Here is a 19449-nt window from a genome sequence, read left to right as displayed (position 1 = left end):
CCAGTTAGAGCCGGAAAATGTCTCCATAACACGGCATGGAGCAAATGCAATTATTAATCTGTATAAATAGAAAATTCCTGGGTCATTCAAAAGTAATTGAAGGTTGCGTTTCTACTGGTACGTGTTTTGCAGTTGAGTTTAAATTCTTCAAACGATTATTCAAAAGAATTAAAACTTAAAATATATATGGACAAAACTACTGGTGGTCGTATTATGCTTCGTTTTCGCTATGTCATTTTCATTGTCAAATATTGTCAGTATAATGTAAACGGGTAGTCATATGATGTCATATTTGCACTCTTGTCATATAATGAAAACGCATTTGACACACCAGTCAATACTAATTGTCACTTTCTCTAATATGTGAAATATCATTATTGAGCTATTTGTAATGGAAACATTGTTCAATTTTACTCTACTTCAAAAAATAGATCACAAAAAATTTAGACATTATGGTAAATAAACAAGAAGTCGAGCAACTTCCGTAATTGACGCCAGTATTTTTCTGTTTGATTAATAGCAAGACATATAGCAAAAAGATTTGAATATTATACTGAAGCTGTGAACATCCAAAAACTCCGGTGAATGTTGGTTAGTTGGTTGCAGTTTCTAAGCACCTCAATTAGCGATTTTTCGCCATTTTGATAGCATATTATTAGCAAGAACCCCTAATATAGTATATAGTCCAATTCAGATTATTTAATAATTATCTTGTCTTCACCGATGAAAAGTCCGATAAACTGTCAAAGAAATATCTTCCTAAAAATCCATTTCTCTTAAACGCCAAAGTCTGGCATTCACAGAGAAAATGTATTGTGGATTTTTTATCATGCGGGCTACCACAACTTCTTCAGTAAGGAAAATGAGAAATACGCAGTTTTTCTGCATGGTTTCCTATACACAAATGACCAGAAAAAACTGCAGTAAGTTTTGCAGTGTTCACGCGGTCTTTTTTGATGAGTTTCGAAAATCTAATTTTATTATAGGTGGACCATTTTAACCTGGAATTTATATATGACTTAAATGTTTTTCATCTGTAATTGGTAAGTTGCAAAAAGTAGAAGTAGGTACTTTTCTTAATGGTCTCTAGGTAAATACAAATCTCTAGGGTATATAAAGCGCGCTAAACTGTCAGCTTTCTCGTTTTCTTCGATGTTCCTATATACAGGAACCCAGATGAGAATGATGTCGATGGCTTTTTTTTTATTATCCAGGTAACTGGATAGGTTGCTGATGAGACAGTTTCAGTGATTTGGTTTCGAGTCTTCTTTTATATTTTTCTATATAGTTCAGTAATATTTGTGACATTTGCTAATTACAACCGCTTGGTAAATATAAATATAGTTGAGCGACTTAAATAAAATCTTTCTATTATTTCGGTAAGAACCTAAGTGAAGAAAAGCTATCAAATATGATGGACATGTATGAAAATGTAACGGAGTACTGTACAATGCGGTTACTAACTTAGTGCTTTATCGATTTTATTGTTTACAGATTCACAATGTAAAAAGTTCCATTAGACGCTCAAAGTTATATTGTTAAAGAACATCATTTTTAATAAATTTGTTTGACTGATTAATTCATCCATTCTTTCAAAAAATTCGTTTATAATTTCATATATCTTTCGGAACCTGAAAATGAAGACTTCATCGATTTGTCTCATCATCAATTGTCTATAATTGATGACTAATAATTAAAACAAAATCCTTGTTGCAACTTTCATATTCCATAACTTAGTTACTAAGTTTTCTGAAGTAGATGTTAAAACCTCCGAATACATTTTTGGTGAATGTCCTTAATCGAGTAGTACCAAATTCATCCATACAGAACAAGAAAAAGCTACTGGGGTAGCTTTTAGGGGTAGACTTTAAGATAAAATTTTGCAGATATGTTCAAAAAATAAACTCAGAGTAAAGTTTTTGGAAAGTAAAACTTAGATTAAATGAAATCACACCCGTGAATGACCGCTTAGATCCGATTATCAAAGATAACTATATCACGTACAATCAAAAATGAGTTCAAACTGAAGTTTCACAAGTTTCAAACGGACAAAACGCCTCCGATGTTTAAACAAAACACTATGTTTGATAAGTCGGCAATCAATTGATGAAAACTGTTTTTACTTATGTAAAAATTAAATAAATTAAGCAATTCGTAGACAAAAAATAGTCACGCAACACAAATTGTGTTAATTTGAATTCTGGATCGTCAACGGATAAATGACGATCATCATCCGTTGGTGTTTTCAAGACTTAACAGGGAGGTTTTAGCGGCTTATTTTCTGATTTATCAATCCCAAACGAATCACATTCATATCACTTCTTTAAGATTTTTTTCATCACTAACTTGAATCCGTCATGAAAATCTATGACCACCATCCGATGCAGTTTTCAGGATTTGGGTGAAAGTTTTCTGCTGGTGTTTTAAATTTTGTGATCTATAATAATCATCTTTATATGCTTAATTGGCATTAATTAGTCTTAAATGAAAAATCATTTATATTACTTCTTTAAGATTTTTTTCATCACTAACTTGAATCCGTCATGAAAATCTATGACCACCATCCGATGCAGTTTTCAGGATTTGGGTGAAAGTTTTCTGCTGGTGTTTTAAATTTTGTGATCTATAATAATCATCTTTGTATGCTTAATTGGCATTAATTAGTCTTAAATGAAAAATCGTTCATATCACTTCTTTAAGAATTTATTCATTACTCACTTAAATAGGACAAGTGGTATGAAGACTTCTTCTATTCTATGTGTATGTTATAAAATGATGACAGTTTTTTTTTTTTTTGGAATATATTATCATACATAATTCGTATAATCATCTCGTTGAAATATTTCCAAAGTGACTAAATTCAATAAATGCTCAATAACACAAAGAATATTTGATATGCACATAATTTGCACGTGCATATCACCCACTTGTGTTCGATAATGAGAATTTTTATCACCACCCGCGTATGTAAGTTGCATGTAAGTTGAAACGTGAATTTATACATTATATTAAGTTCATAATGAAAATTGCTTAGATATACTGGTCCTACTACGTCCTGGTTATTTTCTTTTTCAATCATTCTGAAAATGAACAGTTTTTTTATGAACAGTTTCTGTGCTCACTCACAGGAATGTGCTGGCACTGCTAATAATCTAAGCAACATGTGTGCAAGAATATGTGTACGAGTGTGCATTTATCTAGATACGAGTACCTGTATATACCTGAATGCACGATAAATTTATTCATTCTGCAAATCGATAAATTGCAATTTTGAAATCATTTCTTCACTTGTTATTTTATGATAACAATGAACTGAAAGTACCATGAGGATATTGCATTACTGCTGCACTTGCTGCACTTGCTTCCTTGCTTCCTTGCTTCCTTGCTTGTTTGCTTGTTCAGTGAAATGCTGGCTGGCTTGCTTGCTTGCTTGCTTGGTTAGTTACTTGGTTGTTTGCTGGTACTACCAAGCACTGACATAGCTACAGTTCCAGCTCCTGCTTCTACTCTTGTTTTCATTATTATATTCCCCGCACTAACTTTCATATCTCTTACTTATGCTGCCCTGCTTGTTGTTGGCAATCCCGCTATTATGAGAAGTATAACAATTGCACATGAACATGAAAATCCACTAACCACAGTTACAGAACTAAACTCCAAAGTTGGGGAATGTAACAAGTACAAAAAATAATAAAAAAAAATATTAAAAAAAAATGAAAAAAAATAAAAAACAAAAAAATGAAATAAAATTATGATAGCAAAAGTTAGGGAAAAAAATGATTTTCATTTGGTATTTCCTTTTCCGTTTGGTTTACAAAATGCTGCTTATCCTACATTTTGCTCTGCTAATGGCATTATTTCAACTTCAACTACAAACATTTTATTACTTTTATTACTACTTTTACTACTTTTAGTACTTTCTTTACATGCTCTCCGCAAATAGAGAAGGTACACTTGAAGTTGGTACCTTGAAGTTTCAAGGTACCAACGTCTTCAGCGTTTCGCCATGGATTCATTGTGCTTTGCGTTGGTCGCCTTTTTGATTATTCTATTATGGAATTTTCTTTTACTAGTGTTTTTGTGTGAAATTTTCATTTGATATTCGTATTCTTCTTGAAAATTTTTACATTGAAAATTCAGAAAATTCAGAAAATTGTGAAAATTGTGAAAATTGTGAAAATTGTGGAAATTGATATGTTATCATTGTTGGCGGCAAAAGTAGTTTTGTGCATGTTTCAATTGGTTCATGCATGAATGGTGTGGCATGCAAGTATTAACGCTTAACGTGCATAGAAAAGTGCTGCCCCCTGCCCTGAAATGTGGGCATGGCGCACAATGAACATTTCATTTCTTATTTGTACGTATCGCAATTCCTCTTATCCGATTTCTACGATTTCCACGACTTCTCAAACGAGTCAAAATACGTTTATGTGCACACCCGTATCTGCTCCCTCATATTGAAAATTTAATAAAAATTATTTTTTATGTCAAAATTTTCATTTTCGGTTTTCATTTTGATTAATCATAAAAAATTGCTTTGCCAAGCACTTTTCCGGCTTGTTGGACATTGTGAATAGTATTGCCGAGGCTGCTGCTTGCCGTTGACTGTCGAAGCTGACTGCCTTTACTGCTCCGGTTGCCGGCGATGATGCTGGTCCTGCCGTTATTATTTTCTTACATTTAACTTGAATTCCAACAGAATTGGATTATTTGTTTCTCAAACTTTATGCGCTAAAAAATACTCGTTTTTAAGTTCTTTCCTTTATTTTTGGTTTGTTGTTATTTTTTTGGTTTTTTGAGATAACGATAACGACATTGTCAATTTACGAGCAATAAATATATAATACACACACACACTCATACCTCAAAATCACAACAAAAAAACAAAAAAAGAAATGTATCTGCAAGAATACTTAAAGAATTTTTTTTAGGTATAAACTTTTATGTAAAGAAATCGAAATTAAATTTAGTATAAAATTTTTTTAACTAAATTGAAAACAAGAGAATTTTCAAAAAGTAGTGAATTACAAGAACAAAAATTATTTTTATATTATTTTAATTAATTGAATTTTTTGTTAACTACACCGCTCTCTTCAGTATTGCTAAATATACATTATCATCAGTCATGTAAATAATTTTTTGAGACTGCAAGTACCAGGAATTCAACTCGTGCGCTGCCAAATTTGAAGCTCAGAGTCAACGTACATTAGCCAACTGAGTCAAAGCCGTACTTGACTTTTATGTTTGCACATTTTTCTGATTGCTTGTTAATTTGCTGTGAAAGTTTATTAACAAATTTGTATATTTATTTATTCTGTTTAAACCTCCAGTTTCTTAACTAAACTAAACTATCATGTCCTCATAACCAAATCATGTTTACAAAGCCATGGTCTCAGTATATTGTACAATGACAATACCCGAACACAGTGTTGGCTAACCACTGGAACTTAGCATCGAAAAAAATAGATTAAAAAGCTAAGAGCTTAATATACTATGTTGATGGTCTAACGTACAATAAATATTATACTAATAATATTATATTATAACAGCGAGGTTTCGAAAAGTAGTGAACTACAACAACAAAAATTCTTTTCATTTTATTGTAATTAGTTGAATTTTTCACTGACCATATAGCTGTTTCGAGTATTGTCAATTATCCATATTAATCGATATGGAATAATTTTTCGTATTTAATTATTTGTAAATAATTTTTTTGAGACTGTAAGTACCATGAATTTTCCTGCCAAATTTGAAACTCAGAGGCAGTGTTCATTAGCCAAAGTCGTACTTGACTTTTAAAGCAGGTTCAGAATTTTATGTGTAAACCTGCCATGATAAGCCTTCATGGCCACGGTGTTCTTTACACACGCATCGGCAATCTGTGCCGATGAACGCTCTATTGGAACTCTGAAGAATTCCGCCGGTACCAATTGAAATTATGTGTTTGGGGCATAACTTCCCCCTTTGTGAAGAGCAAGCCCTAGCTAACACCTCTGTTGATCTTTGGGTTACAGTACGCGGTTGGAAAATGGAACTCCACATCGAATGACTATAAACGAATACAATACTTGGCTATATGTTCACACTTTTTTCTAGAGCTTTGTTTAATTGCTGTGAAAGTTCGTTAACAAATTTACTTGCTGTGTTATAATATAATGAAATCATGAACCAGCTGTAGAATAATTGAATTATTTAATTATATTTTATTTTTAATTTTCGTTAAATGTTAATTGTTAAATTTTAGCACTATTCCTTCGTAGAGGCATTATTTATTGCATGATTTTAGTTATTTTTGGTCTGGGCTATTTTAAGAGACTTAGGTTTGCAAATAGTCCTAATTTATCCAGGTTAACTTAGGAGACTCTTTTTAGGAAGAGCAAAATTGATCTATTCACAGTATGCTATTGTCTTTAAATCATATCAAATTGTTCACAATAACAAAAAACCATGATTGTTAAAAGATCGTAAAGTCAGCAAGCCAAATCGAAATTTTTTCCCAAAAAATAGAATTTATCCTATAATATATATAAGGAAAAAGATTTTAAATAAAAACACCACGACTTATCTTATGAATTAGTTGCAAATAATATGAAAATCAATAGAATCACTAAAAGATATATGAAATTCAATATAGAATAGAAGGGTTCATGTATGAAACGAGCTGGTTGACTCATATTTATGTTTAAATATTTTTTTCCTAATAAGTCCTACTTGTTCGATATTGAATGTTTTTAAGATCCATTTATCTTTTTCAACTCAAGTCATTCGAAATTTATTATGAGAAGGTTTAAAACATTTCCCATATACGCAACTAAACACATTGCGAAAAATTCTTTTAATACAATACCAATATTATGTTCTGTAAGTGGTAATATTAGACAGCATCTAATATTAGAAATATAGATAGATTAGTTCCAAAATATTTCCAATACATGCAACTGAGTGTACCGAAAAATTTCAATTTTGTACCAGAAGGTAAAATAAATATTATGTAAAAAGTTGAACACATATATGAATATATATATATATAAATTACGCACAGATGTTGAATATTTATTTGCATGTCGTGATTTACAGAAAATTTTAAAAATATGTTCAAACTTAGTGTTTTTAAGATCAGGGTCTTTCAAATAAGTATAAATAGCACACATTTTATACTTAGATATAAAATTATTTATATTTCCGTAGATTGAGAAAAAATTTTTCATCGTTATTTTGTAGCATTTTTCATATTTTCATGGCATTATCAGTACTAATAAATAGGATGATATTGTCTTGAAACTAAAAATTTAGAATTTCCTCAATGCAGCCGATTTCAGCCAAAATTTCGGTGCTCCATAAATTTTACTTTTATGTCGAGCCTTTATAAACTGCAGGACGTAGCTTTTATTTTCGCAGTTAGTCTTCCGAACAAACTTAAAACCGGTTCTTTCGTGAGAAACTTTTTCTTCTAAAATGAGCATAAATCCACCTACTTTTAGAAGCCTGTTGGCTTCTATAATATGATACTTGTTATCATCTCCTGAAAGCGAATAGTAAAATATGAGGACATCTTTATTGGAGGGACTATACGGTGTGTACCAATTCGCCAAATCTATTTTTGGGATCCCTAATAGATTGCTTACTTCAAAGTTTTTGAAACCTCTATACTTCCTCAACACTCTGCTTCCAAATGTAATTATGTTATACTTCTTTCCTAAGCCCAACAAAAATCGTTCCAGCTTGTCTTTTTCTTTCTGGATATTGGTTTCGAATGTAATTTCATTTAAAGCAGTGTCTTGGTTTGATTTGGTTTCAATAAAACAGTTCATCAACCAGTGAACACAGCTTATGAAGCCATCAACAACAGAATCTTGAAGCTTCCCTAAAAAGTCTTTTCTGGAAGCTACTTTTGCGATGCAAGAAGTGTTTTGAATCCTACTGAGACGCTTTTCTGAGTTAATGAATTTATGGCGTTGAACTGCATTGCGATGCCCACGCTTTGGTTTAGTTTTGTTAGGAGCCATCTTCTACAGTAATTAAGGTAATTTAACTATTAAATTAGAAAATTACAACTTAAAACTTGAGACTTGTTACTTACATTTAAAATTTTCCACACTAGGGCTGAATATATGCCAGAGCAAAAAACTGAAATGTGTGTTTGAAGAAAATTTTTTATATGATGTACATATCTGAACTAATCTAAATTAATTGTCTGTCTGTATTGTCTGGCACACAGATACTCCACAACTGAACAGAGATCGGGATGACGAATCTACAACCCAGAGAACCGAATTGAAGTCAGTCTGGGTGCAATGTGCTCACAGTATTTCAAATCAAATTCTATACCAAAAATATCTGTGATAGATATTTACTATTAGAAAATCTAGATACAGAGTAATAATTCTTATGTCAGACAGTCAGATAGCCATTAAAGTTTTGGGCTCTCTGACTTTAAAATATTTTACTTAAATAATTAATTAAAAAATTAAAATTCAGCCCTTGCCAACGCTTTTTACGTTGAATACGGAGCATTCTATCACGTTATTCAAAGCAACGTCATTATCAACGTTGAATTTAACGACCTGGCTTGACCTGAATATTAATCGATCGGATTCTAATTAGAACCGATTAAGATTAAATTATTAGAAAAAAGTCAGAGAAGATGCTATGAGTATTTTCCTGAGACAAGCTTAATCAGAATGCCTCATCAGGAGCAGACTTATAATCGTATTCTTCAGATACATTTAGGATTGTATCTTGAATGAATGTATATATATGTATAAATTATTCTTACATTTCATTTCATATTCCAGTGTTTTCCAGGCAGAAGCGACTACCATAAAGGATGCTTTAGCTTGCCTAGAGGTAGATAATATACTTGAAATGAATACAGACATACTGTCGGATAGTCAAGCCGCTTTAAAGCCTTTGAGTACAGTCCAATTCACAACTAGGAGAATCTTTAATGGCTTCACTCATTTTTAAATGAGATGTCAATGCAGTTTAATACTTCTCTATTCTGGTTGTTGGAATATTTTCACAATTGCAAAGCAGACGAGCTAGCCAGATGGGGTGGTTCAGGAAACCACTCGGACTACCGAAACAAACTGAGTGTATCGTTGACATCGTCCAAACTGGCAGTGTGCTCTTTCTGTGTCGAAGTTTTTAATAAAAGATGGGAAGACTCAATGATATGCAGGCATCTGTATGTTATTGGGCCACGTTCCACTAAAAGAAAATCAAACTCTCTTCTTGAGATGCACCGTAGAGATATCAGTCTTGTAGTATGTTTACTTATAGGTACTTACTGTATTTTAGGTAACCATGTTTGAAGACTTAATCTCCTTTTCAACCATACCTGACGCAGTTGTGGTAAGAATGATGAAAGTGCCTTAAACCTGCCTTGCTTCTGTTCGGCATATGCGCGGCGGTGCCTTAATACTTTTAGGGGCTTTCTTTTTTAAGGATCTTGGTGAACTTTAGGACCTCCCTTTGAATAGATTTATAAGCTTTGCTAAAGGTTTTAAGTGGTTTTAATCCTTGAGCTTTTTATAATATGGCAGCGCAATGGGCCTATAGGCCTAAGGGAATCGTTTTGGATCGCCGGTATATGCTAACTTAACGTAATACCTTGCCTTGTAGAAGAAGTTAGAGAAACTTCGAAATGTCGACGATATTTATATGGATGACTATATAGTAATATAAACTAATCTTTAAACTTTATTACTCGAACCTTAAAAACAATTTTTATATCACTCAATCGTTACTCAATCGTAATACACACAAAGGATTGAATTTAGTAATTTAATTAAAAAACATGGAACTTTGAAATCTTTATTTGTCGAAAATTTATTAATCCAGAAATCCTGTTAATATTAAATGTTGATTGTCAATAAACGCCATTGAAAATCAGTTGCTGTGCCATATCAGCATACAAACGCTTGCGTATAAAAGCCCAGGCTATCTCTGGACTCATTTTATCCAATATTTTATAAAATATGCTTTTCATTAGATTGATTTAAGATTCTCTTTTCATTACAAACAATTTTTTTTATCACATGAAATTTATTTATTTTTGAACAAAATTGCATGGAAATTCCGCAGTGCCCACATAATGGAAAAGCGGAAAAGCTGAAAAGCTGAAAAGTTGGAAAAAGTTGTGTTGACCAAAGCAACACCAACACAACACCAACACAACATGCAATTATGAATCCATTTTAATGATCATTTAAATTGGCAATGCAAATTTACCAAAGAACGCTGGAAAAAAGCCTTATTTTTTAAATGTACACAAATAATGGAAACGTAGCCCAAAACTATTCAAAAGCAGACGACGGATTTTCCATGCACATATTTCTCCAACCTTTAATGTGGCACTTATTTTGCCATGAATCCGCACCCGGCGGTTGACTCAATTGCATTTCGCTTGATATGAAATTGCACTAAATCCGCGAATTAAGTCTGTTGCCAGCGAAATTGTATCCAACAAAAAAGTCAGAAGTGTGTATTTGCTCTGTGTGGCATGTTGCAGCAATGAAATGCTGCGGCAGGCTATAAAATATTGCTACTTGCAGCATCATCAATTGCCAGACAATACAGTTAACTAAAAATCGATGGATGACAAATTTACGGATTTACTGTTAAATACCGAAATACACGTTATGTGTGTCATAAATGGAATAAGTGTTCATATATAATACAACCACTTATCCTTTAACATATCCCAGTTACTCGCTTATAACGGTGCATCAAGCGCTTATGTTAACCTATAGAGCATTTCAGCTTTTCATGAAAAAATTTGTTTTCTTTATTTCTTTGTGAATAAAGCAATATTAAATTAAATATTCGAGCACCCGTCTTCATACCAATAATAGTTCTGTCCGCCACGTATAATGACTTAACCACATAAATAAACAATTATTCCTTTATTTACACAAAATATTGAGTAAAAAAATTGCTTTAATATGTTTGTGTGTCAAAAACATGACGACTTTTAAGACAGGAGTAATGACAGAATATTATTCCCTATTTATTCAATTTTATGAAATAATTATATATGGATGTGTAGCCTTTAGTAAAGTCTCAAACACTACTATACGTCAGCTAGAAATTTCACAATCACAAAGCCAGATTCTGAAAAGACTTTTCAAGGTACCATGGTACATTAGGACGAATGACATCCATAATAGAGCTCTTACATTATTCATTGATGGGTTTACCAACACCACGTTATCGAATCTCAGAATGGTTGCAGGCTTGTCGGGGAGTTATACGGATCTCAGGTCAACTATTCCTTAGTCTGATGAAGTGATAAACAATAATTCAGTCAAGGCGTAGTGAGAGGTTTTGAAGGAACATCTGTATTTGTTACTTTTTGTTACCTAGAAATGAAAAATTTATTTGTTTATTCAGAAAGATAAACAAATCGAAAGAAAATTCGATGATATATCATATTCAAAGTTCCGTATAGGAACTTATAATCTAAAACGAAGAGAATGGAAATCAATTAACATATTAAGTTCAGAAAGAAGAATGAAATGCAGAAATAAAGAAAACTATATTGGCGAAATCCGGAAATATTTATCATAGTCAAAATTGCTTACAAGAACTTATAACCTAAATCGCTGTAGAAATGATTAATGATAGAAAAGAAATAGATTAATAAACCACACTTCCAAAATCCGAAAAATCTATATTGTACTCAAATTTGTTTATAAGAACTCATAATCCATATGTTGTTGTAAGGACTTTGTGAACCGATTAAAGTACAACTGAAGGAATTATAATTGAAGTGGAAACAGTATATAAATGCTTAAACTTCACCTATATCTTAATAACAAATTGTGATCTGTTATGATTATTATAAATAATAATGTGATCTGATATAAAAATAATAATGTGATCTGAAGATTTTCCGAAGAGAAATAGACCATAATTTCGAATATAGACGAAATATCAAATCTATTTATTTAATTTTTTATGCCACTAAATTTTTGTATACAATATAGCCCATATATTTCTTTGGGAACATCACAATTCAACTTTTATTAACACTTATCCTTTAAAGTTATTCCAATTAGTTTTATTGATATTTTTATGTGCCTGATTTAGGTGATCAAGGCTGTATTGTGATCTACAGTGACCTGATCAGCAAACGCATAAGATACTAGCAAAACGTATACAATGAGTTGTGAAGTAAAAGGATCTTAGATAGTTTCTAAGAGCGTCGGGGTCTAAAACCGATTGTATTCACTCCATACAGACGACCAACGGTCTCTCATGCTCCTAATAAGTACAGGAAATTGTTCGAATTTATTATATATATTGTTATATATATATTGCTATATATTATATATCCCACAGTGGGTGTATTCACTGGAGTATCAACGGAGCACTGTACCATAACATCGGTGCTCCAATGGTGGTGTATTGTATATGATGAAAAAATCCATTAATCACTTTAAATATTTTTGATTACAACTAAAGACGAAGTTACTTGTATGTCCTAGAGACTATTTTTTCTTTGACAGATATATTGGAAGTAAGTTTAACAAGTATACTACACGAAGATAACCCAAGCAACTCTGAGGACATTCACAATTGGTAACAGATGTCTCAGAGTAGTTAGTTAGTTGATGTGGTTGGAGGACTAGTCCTTCTCAATTAACTAAAAAGCCGTTTTAAGTTCGCAAAAACCTCGTAATAGTGGATAGTAGGTAGAAGGTCAAACTAGAATTAGCCAGCGGCATTAACAAAGGCAAGAATCTGGCTAATGATAATGTTGGAGATATCGTCAAGTGAATTGAAGAAGAGGGCCCCTAGAAACTTATGCCTAGTTCTGGCCAAACCTGGACAACGACACATTAGGTGTTCTGGTGTCATTTCCTCAAGAGCTGGTAGACATGCATTACAAGAGGAACCACAGGGTAGGCTGTCTCAGAGTAACAGTGCAGACAGTTGTTTCTGTCTCAACCTATCCTGGGTACTTTGGAACGTCTAATTGAAGTTTTTTAAAAGTTTTCACGCGTAATTAAAAATTTTTCATCACATCTATATGCATAATAAACCACTATTAAAATGCTAATGGCGAGATTGCAAACACCCAATAAGAAGTACTTAGCTTAACGTTTAATTTCGATTAAATTCAGCATTTGATGATACCTAATAAATTGACATAGTTGTGTGTATTTACGATGTACGAGGAGTATTCAATAAATAATCTATATTAATATGAATTATGCGATATGAACAAATACTGTTTGCTGTTGTGTTTACTTACAACATATGCCATAGCAACTTATCGTACCTGTACGCACCTTAGGACATATTTCCAAAATAATTATACTAGGATTATGCATGGACCTCTGATTTCAATTTCTATTTCCGTTTTAGTGGTTACACATCTTGGGGCTGCAAACTGAATTCCAGAAACAGAAATATTCAAATTTTAATTTCGTTCGTTGGTGAATATTAAATTTCGTCTCTATTTGGGTTATGCTTACTGCTACACTGTGAATAACAATTTGGGGGATTTGTCAAAACGAGCGAATGCATTAACTTCGTTTGTCATCTGAGGCATTTGCTGATAAATTCAGTTTTCTGTTTTCTGTTTGCAGTTTGCAGTTTGCAGTTCACAGTTCATAGTTTTCAGTTTCTGTTGAAGCGTGGAATTTCAAAGTTTATTTGTAAACGAAAACAGCTCACATTTATGCCATCAAAGTTGTGTCATCGTGAACATATGCGAGATTCGTCCACCGTGCAAAAATTGCATCAATGCAGCTTTGGTGTGCACTTATGCAGAAGAGAGTTTGTAATTTAACCAACGAACTTTTGTACGATATTCACAATTTTTAGTTAATAAAATAGTTTTTGACATTAAATACACCGATGAGAAATAAAAATAGCAGTATAAGTTTATGACTCTATCAAAGAAGAGAGAAGTGGATATGAACTTGCCATGGATTATCATTGTTTTTATTAGTAGGTGGGGAATACTATATATCACAACTTGGATTGGTTTGTTTTTACTAACTGCCATTATCTTAAACTCTACTTAGGCTTTAAATGAACGTCAATACTTCGTTCAGTTTTAGTTTATTATATCAATTGTATAGGGGATAGAGTCCGTCCCCACGATAAATATACTTACAACAGCTCAAGCTTGTGCATACGCCGAAAATTTATTCCGATATAACAATATCCATAATATCATAACACCTCAGGCAATAATGGTCTGCCAGTAACTTTATAAGAATTTTTAAATTTTCTCTACACAATGCGATGAGTCTTGGATGGCTTGCGGAATCTTATAGCCAATCTTTGGCATTTGTACTTTGCCAAATCATTTTTAAATGAATATTTTACTTAGTAAATTTATTCTTTTACAATATTTCTCTTTGTAAAAGTACAGTTAGACTGAAGACCAAGTAATTAGTGTTAGTTTTCTTATTTAGTCTTATATTGACTTTCGGAGTTAATGCAACTGGTCACTTTTACTCCTTCTAAGCTGGGTGGTTTCTGCAGAGTCCCACTTTTCTCACTAACTAATTTATGTATTCCTTACAAACTTTGTGATTATTCCATGACTGATCTAAGATCTGCATATTGCCCTGTACGGCTAGTGATTAGATTAGAGATTAGATAGTGCTACGTAGGGCAGGCTGTCAGTTTTTGCATATACATGTCTCTTATGTATTTTCTGATCGGGTTTATTCTGAGGCCTCTTAGCATATCATTCGTGCGAATGTGCCATAGCATTTTGACGAGTCTTCGGAAAGCCTAACTTTGAGCAATTTCTAGCTTCCGCATAGTTTGTTTGGATAAATTTAGATATTCATCAAAATAAGACATAATAGTTTGTTTTCAAAAGAGTAATTTATTTCACTCCTAATTTTGGGAATGCTGAGTTGAAAGTTATGTATGGAGAGTATACATTTTATAGTTATTGCAAAAGCTTATATTAATGATAATATTAGAAACGATAGCAATTACTTTAGTGATTATCATTATTTTATGCACGCATAATAGATCTAAAATCGAGGTTAAGCTGGTTAGTCGTAAACAGCTAACCCTAAAGCAAATAGGTAGTAGGCAATATTTAAGATGTGAATGATATATATAAGCTTTAGGAATGCTTGCCGTTTTATTTTTGAGACTTCTTCGAACTTCATAAATTCCGAAACCTTCAACGTATTCCTGACAATGTAATGTTCTAAGCCCTGCTTTTTTCCAATTCCATGAAAATTGTTAATAAATTAGTTTGGATAATTAATGAACTGATTCCAACATTAACACTCAATTAATTTAGTTCAAAAATTATTTAATAAATTATCATATTAAATTATTGTTTGCATGTATAACTTTAATTACCATTATTAATATTTTAAATAATTATTTTATTACAATTATTTTAGTTAAATATGCAAATAAGTTATTTATGTGTACTGAAAGAACCAATATATTTTTTAGTTTCTATCAATTTGAGTAAATATATACACTTTATATACATAGATATTTTTATGTAACTGTTCACTTGACTACTATTTGAAGCACAGGACAACAAATTACATACACGCATAATTTGAGTGCCCTGTAAAAGGTGTTCAATTCATTCCTCTTCAATTGATTATCTTTAAACGTAACTAAAACAAATTTAAATACATAATTTAAAATTGATATATGATGTATTTTATTTTTAACATATTATAGTTTACTCTTTGTGGTTAGAATATTTTAATAAGTGTAAATAATTATATGCGTAACGATTCCATAAAAATCTGAATGTGTGCTTATATATAAACTTAATTAATGAGTAATTAAAAATGAAAAAAAAAAACAAAAATAATGTTTATTTCAATGCAAAACATATTTTAAAATCGTAAATATTGAACGAGAAGCTTTAGTTAATGTAAATAGTGATAAATAAGTAACAATGGAGATACATGAAAAAAAAAGAATAATGGGCTTAATAGAAGTGAGCAAGTACTTTAGAACATAGTAATACAAAAAATTAATTAACGCTTTTATATATACATAAAAAGTTTTTTTTGCATACGTGGAAATATTATGTTGTAATATATTTATTATTATTTTTAATTTGAATATTAGTCATATTAATCATATTAGTCAGCGCACCTTAATTGCTTAACTGCTGAGTTCAAATAACATCATCATCCATTAAACGAGTATAAAACATTACTAGGGCCCAACATCAACATTACGATATTTTTCATTACATAAATATTTTTATAGTAGATTTAGCGGTAGTAGACGATGTTACAACACATTTCAAAAGTATTTATTTTTTTCTTTTTTTTTTACTTTTATTTTAATAAACAATAAATTATAAATTATAAATTGAAATTGAAATTAAATAAATCAGAACATTTATTTAAATAAATTGCATGTAGCTTCGCTATTAGCACCACTGAAGTAAATACACATACATAAATAAATACGCGCCTTAAGGTAGGCTGTAAAAAATTACACCTCATATTCATAGTTTACTATGTTTCTGTTTGTTGTTGCTGTGGTGAATTTAGTATTATTTTCTTTTTTTCATATTTTTTTTTTTTTTTTGTTGAAAAATATATTGTTTGTGATATTTTTATGAAAATGAAAATTTGAAAACTCTAATGACGATGACAACATTTGGAAATGAAACACAACACAAATACGAACGCAAACACAAACACAAATACAAATACAACACAAAACTAAACAACAACAACAACCGTAAAAAATCAAAAAATACAAATTCTTTTATTTTTTTTTTCTGAATTATTTAAATTTTCTTAACATTTGGTTAGGAAAATTTGGTAGAAAATTTTCTAATTGCATTTTTTAATTTTTTCTATTGTCTTTTTTTTTTTTGCTTTTTTTTTGTTTTTGTTGTCAGTAACAAACGCTAATAGACTTACCCATTCGGACATTTCGTGCGTATCAGCATTTCGATGATGATAATTTAATATTAAAATCGTTGACACAACGGATGAAGCTACCATAAACATTATGCAATTGAAATATGTACCTGTTGGTTGGTTGGGCGTGTAAATTTCATATTTATCAGATTTTTTGTTGTATTATTATTTTGTTTTATTTTTTTTTTGTTTTTTTTTTGTTTTTTTTTTTTTTTTTTTTTTTTTTTTTTTTTTTTTTTTGTAATGAAAAAGGTTTTGCTCGTTTGTTTTTTTTTTTTTGTTATATTGTTTTTGTATTGATATCGTGTGAAGATTACAAGATTTAAATAATATTATAAATGTTATTTTTTTTTTTTTTTAAGTTCCCAAAAAAATTTTTTATTATAAAATTGTGATTATTTTTTGCAAGTTTCGTGTAAGTTTTTTTGTAATTGTTTTTGTTTTTTTTTTATTGAAAAGCATAGCGTGTTTGGGGAGCACAAGTAAAAATAGAAAGAAAAGGTAAAATATATACAAATTTTACATTAGTTTCAAAAATTTATCAAAATTGTGTTAATAATATTTTTAAGTTAAATATTAAAACAAATTTATATAGCACACATAATACGAGTATATATGTATAACAATAAGAATTGTTAAAATTAGTTTTACTTTTATTTTGCAAACAATTTAACTTAAGAAAATATTGTGATTTTTGTAATAATTTTTGCTTGAGAAAATATTTATATAAAATTTAATTTAATATGAAAAAGTTTATTTTTTACTTTAAATATTGTTTTTTTTTTTCTTCTATAAATTATATTTTAAATTTTTTAAATAATTTTTATTTAAAAATATTTATTTAATGCACTGACATCTGAATTTTTAATATAATTTATTTGTTCAACTAGAATAACTGACTGAAAAGAAGAGAAAACTATCTTCAATATGATGTCTCCATTAAGGCTGGAGTTGAAAAACACAAAGTTTGGTGAATAAACACTTATAAAGAATAGTTTGGTGAATAATTTTTTGTAAATTAGAGTTTGGTGAATAAATTATTAAACTAATTAATTTAATATTTATTCATTAAATTGTTAAGAAATGTTCAATAAATGAATTTTTAAAAAATGGATAGCTTAAATAATTAATTTTTAAATAGAATAAACTGTTATAAAAACAAGTTTGGTAATTAATTCTTTGTGAAGTAGAGTTTGGTGAATAAATTATTAAACTAATTAATTTAATATTTATTCATTAAATTGTTAAGAATTGTTCAATAAATGAATTTTTAAAAAAATTAATAGCTTAAATAATTAATTTTTAAATAGAATAAACTGTTATAAAAACTAGTTTGGTAATAAATTTTTATATGGTTGAGTTTGGTGAATATATTATGGGACTCTAAATAGTTTAATAAATAAATTGTTCTAAAGATAAGTTCGGTAATTTACTTTTGCAAGAAGGATAGAACTTTCCTATTCAAATTTTTTAGATATGAATTGTTAAATAGGTTAATGTGGTGAAAAATGTTTTAAATAAAATAGTTTTGAGAACGGATTGTTTTATAATATAGTTTGATAATAAATTTGTGAGACAGAATAATATATATATATATATATATTCATTGAGTAGGTTGAATGATTTGATATATTAATTGGTAAACAGGATAGTATGGAGAAAAAAATTCTTAAATAGTATAGTCTGGTGAATAAATTTATAAATATAATAATTATGCAAATAAATTGATAAGTGACATATAATAGTTCGCTGAATTCACTGTGTAATAGATTAAGTTTATATTAAGATTATATTATTTCTATATAACATTTCATATGCATTTTGTATATAATAGCTAAGAGATAATAAAGTATTAGCTATTTGCCTCGTGTCTCTATAATATAAGAATAGTTGAAGGTATAATCTGGTAAATAGAATGGGTTAATGAATAAATTGTTAAAAAGCATAGTTCGATGAATTAAATTTTAAAAATTCGCAGAATTGTGAAATAGGGTAAATTGATAAATAGAAGTGTTGCCTGCTTATTATTTTAGAGAAAGCACTAAAGCACTTGGTTATTTTGAAAGGTAAGGTTCGCACTAAAAGCAAGTAATAAGCCGAGAATGGGTCAAAGTACCGCAGATCATTAACGGTCATTGGGATAAAGCCATCCTTAAAGGATCGCAGAAAACATAAAATATATTTAATTGGATTATAGGAGGTGGTTATGGTTGGGGTTGGGAAATAATATTAGGTTATCTTAAAATAAACCTTTTATTAAACGAACTGTTGTGTAGATGTGTAGATATACGATTACAGACTTGTATTTATATTCTTAGGATTCTTATAGATTTTTATTACTATTAAACTTATAATATATTTTAATGTCTATAGTAAAGAATAAAAGAAAAAATGAAATAAATTATATTTAATATTTTTGTTTTCGTTATTATAAAATCAGATGTCAGCATTTTTAAACTAGTATCTAAAATATTCTATTACTTTAAGGATGTTTTTCTATTGCATTCTACAATAATGTTTAGGTATTATTTTAATCAAAGCAAATATT

At 30.0% G+C, this 19449-nt stretch overlaps 1 protein-coding gene across 1 annotated transcript in view; it reads right to left on the bottom strand.

Annotated features, from left to right (window-relative positions):
* Positions 1–19449, bottom strand: part of LOC119687570 (neuronal acetylcholine receptor subunit alpha-7-like) — a 67401-nt gene that overhangs the window by 12435 nt on the left and 35517 nt on the right. The window contains exon 5 of the mRNA XM_038101920.1: positions 16902–17011. Coding sequence (XP_037957848.1) covers positions 16902–17011 — 110 coding nt within the window. The remainder of the gene's footprint in view (positions 1–16901; positions 17012–19449) is intronic.

The sequence above is a fragment of the Teleopsis dalmanni genome, chromosome X (assembly GCF_002237135.1).
Source record: "Teleopsis dalmanni isolate 2A chromosome X, ASM223713v2, whole genome shotgun sequence".
NCBI classification, from domain to species: domain Eukaryota; kingdom Metazoa; phylum Arthropoda; class Insecta; order Diptera; family Diopsidae; genus Teleopsis; species Teleopsis dalmanni.
The sequence above is the reverse complement of the archived record's forward strand: the minus strand, read 5'-3'. Positions and strand labels throughout refer to the sequence as shown.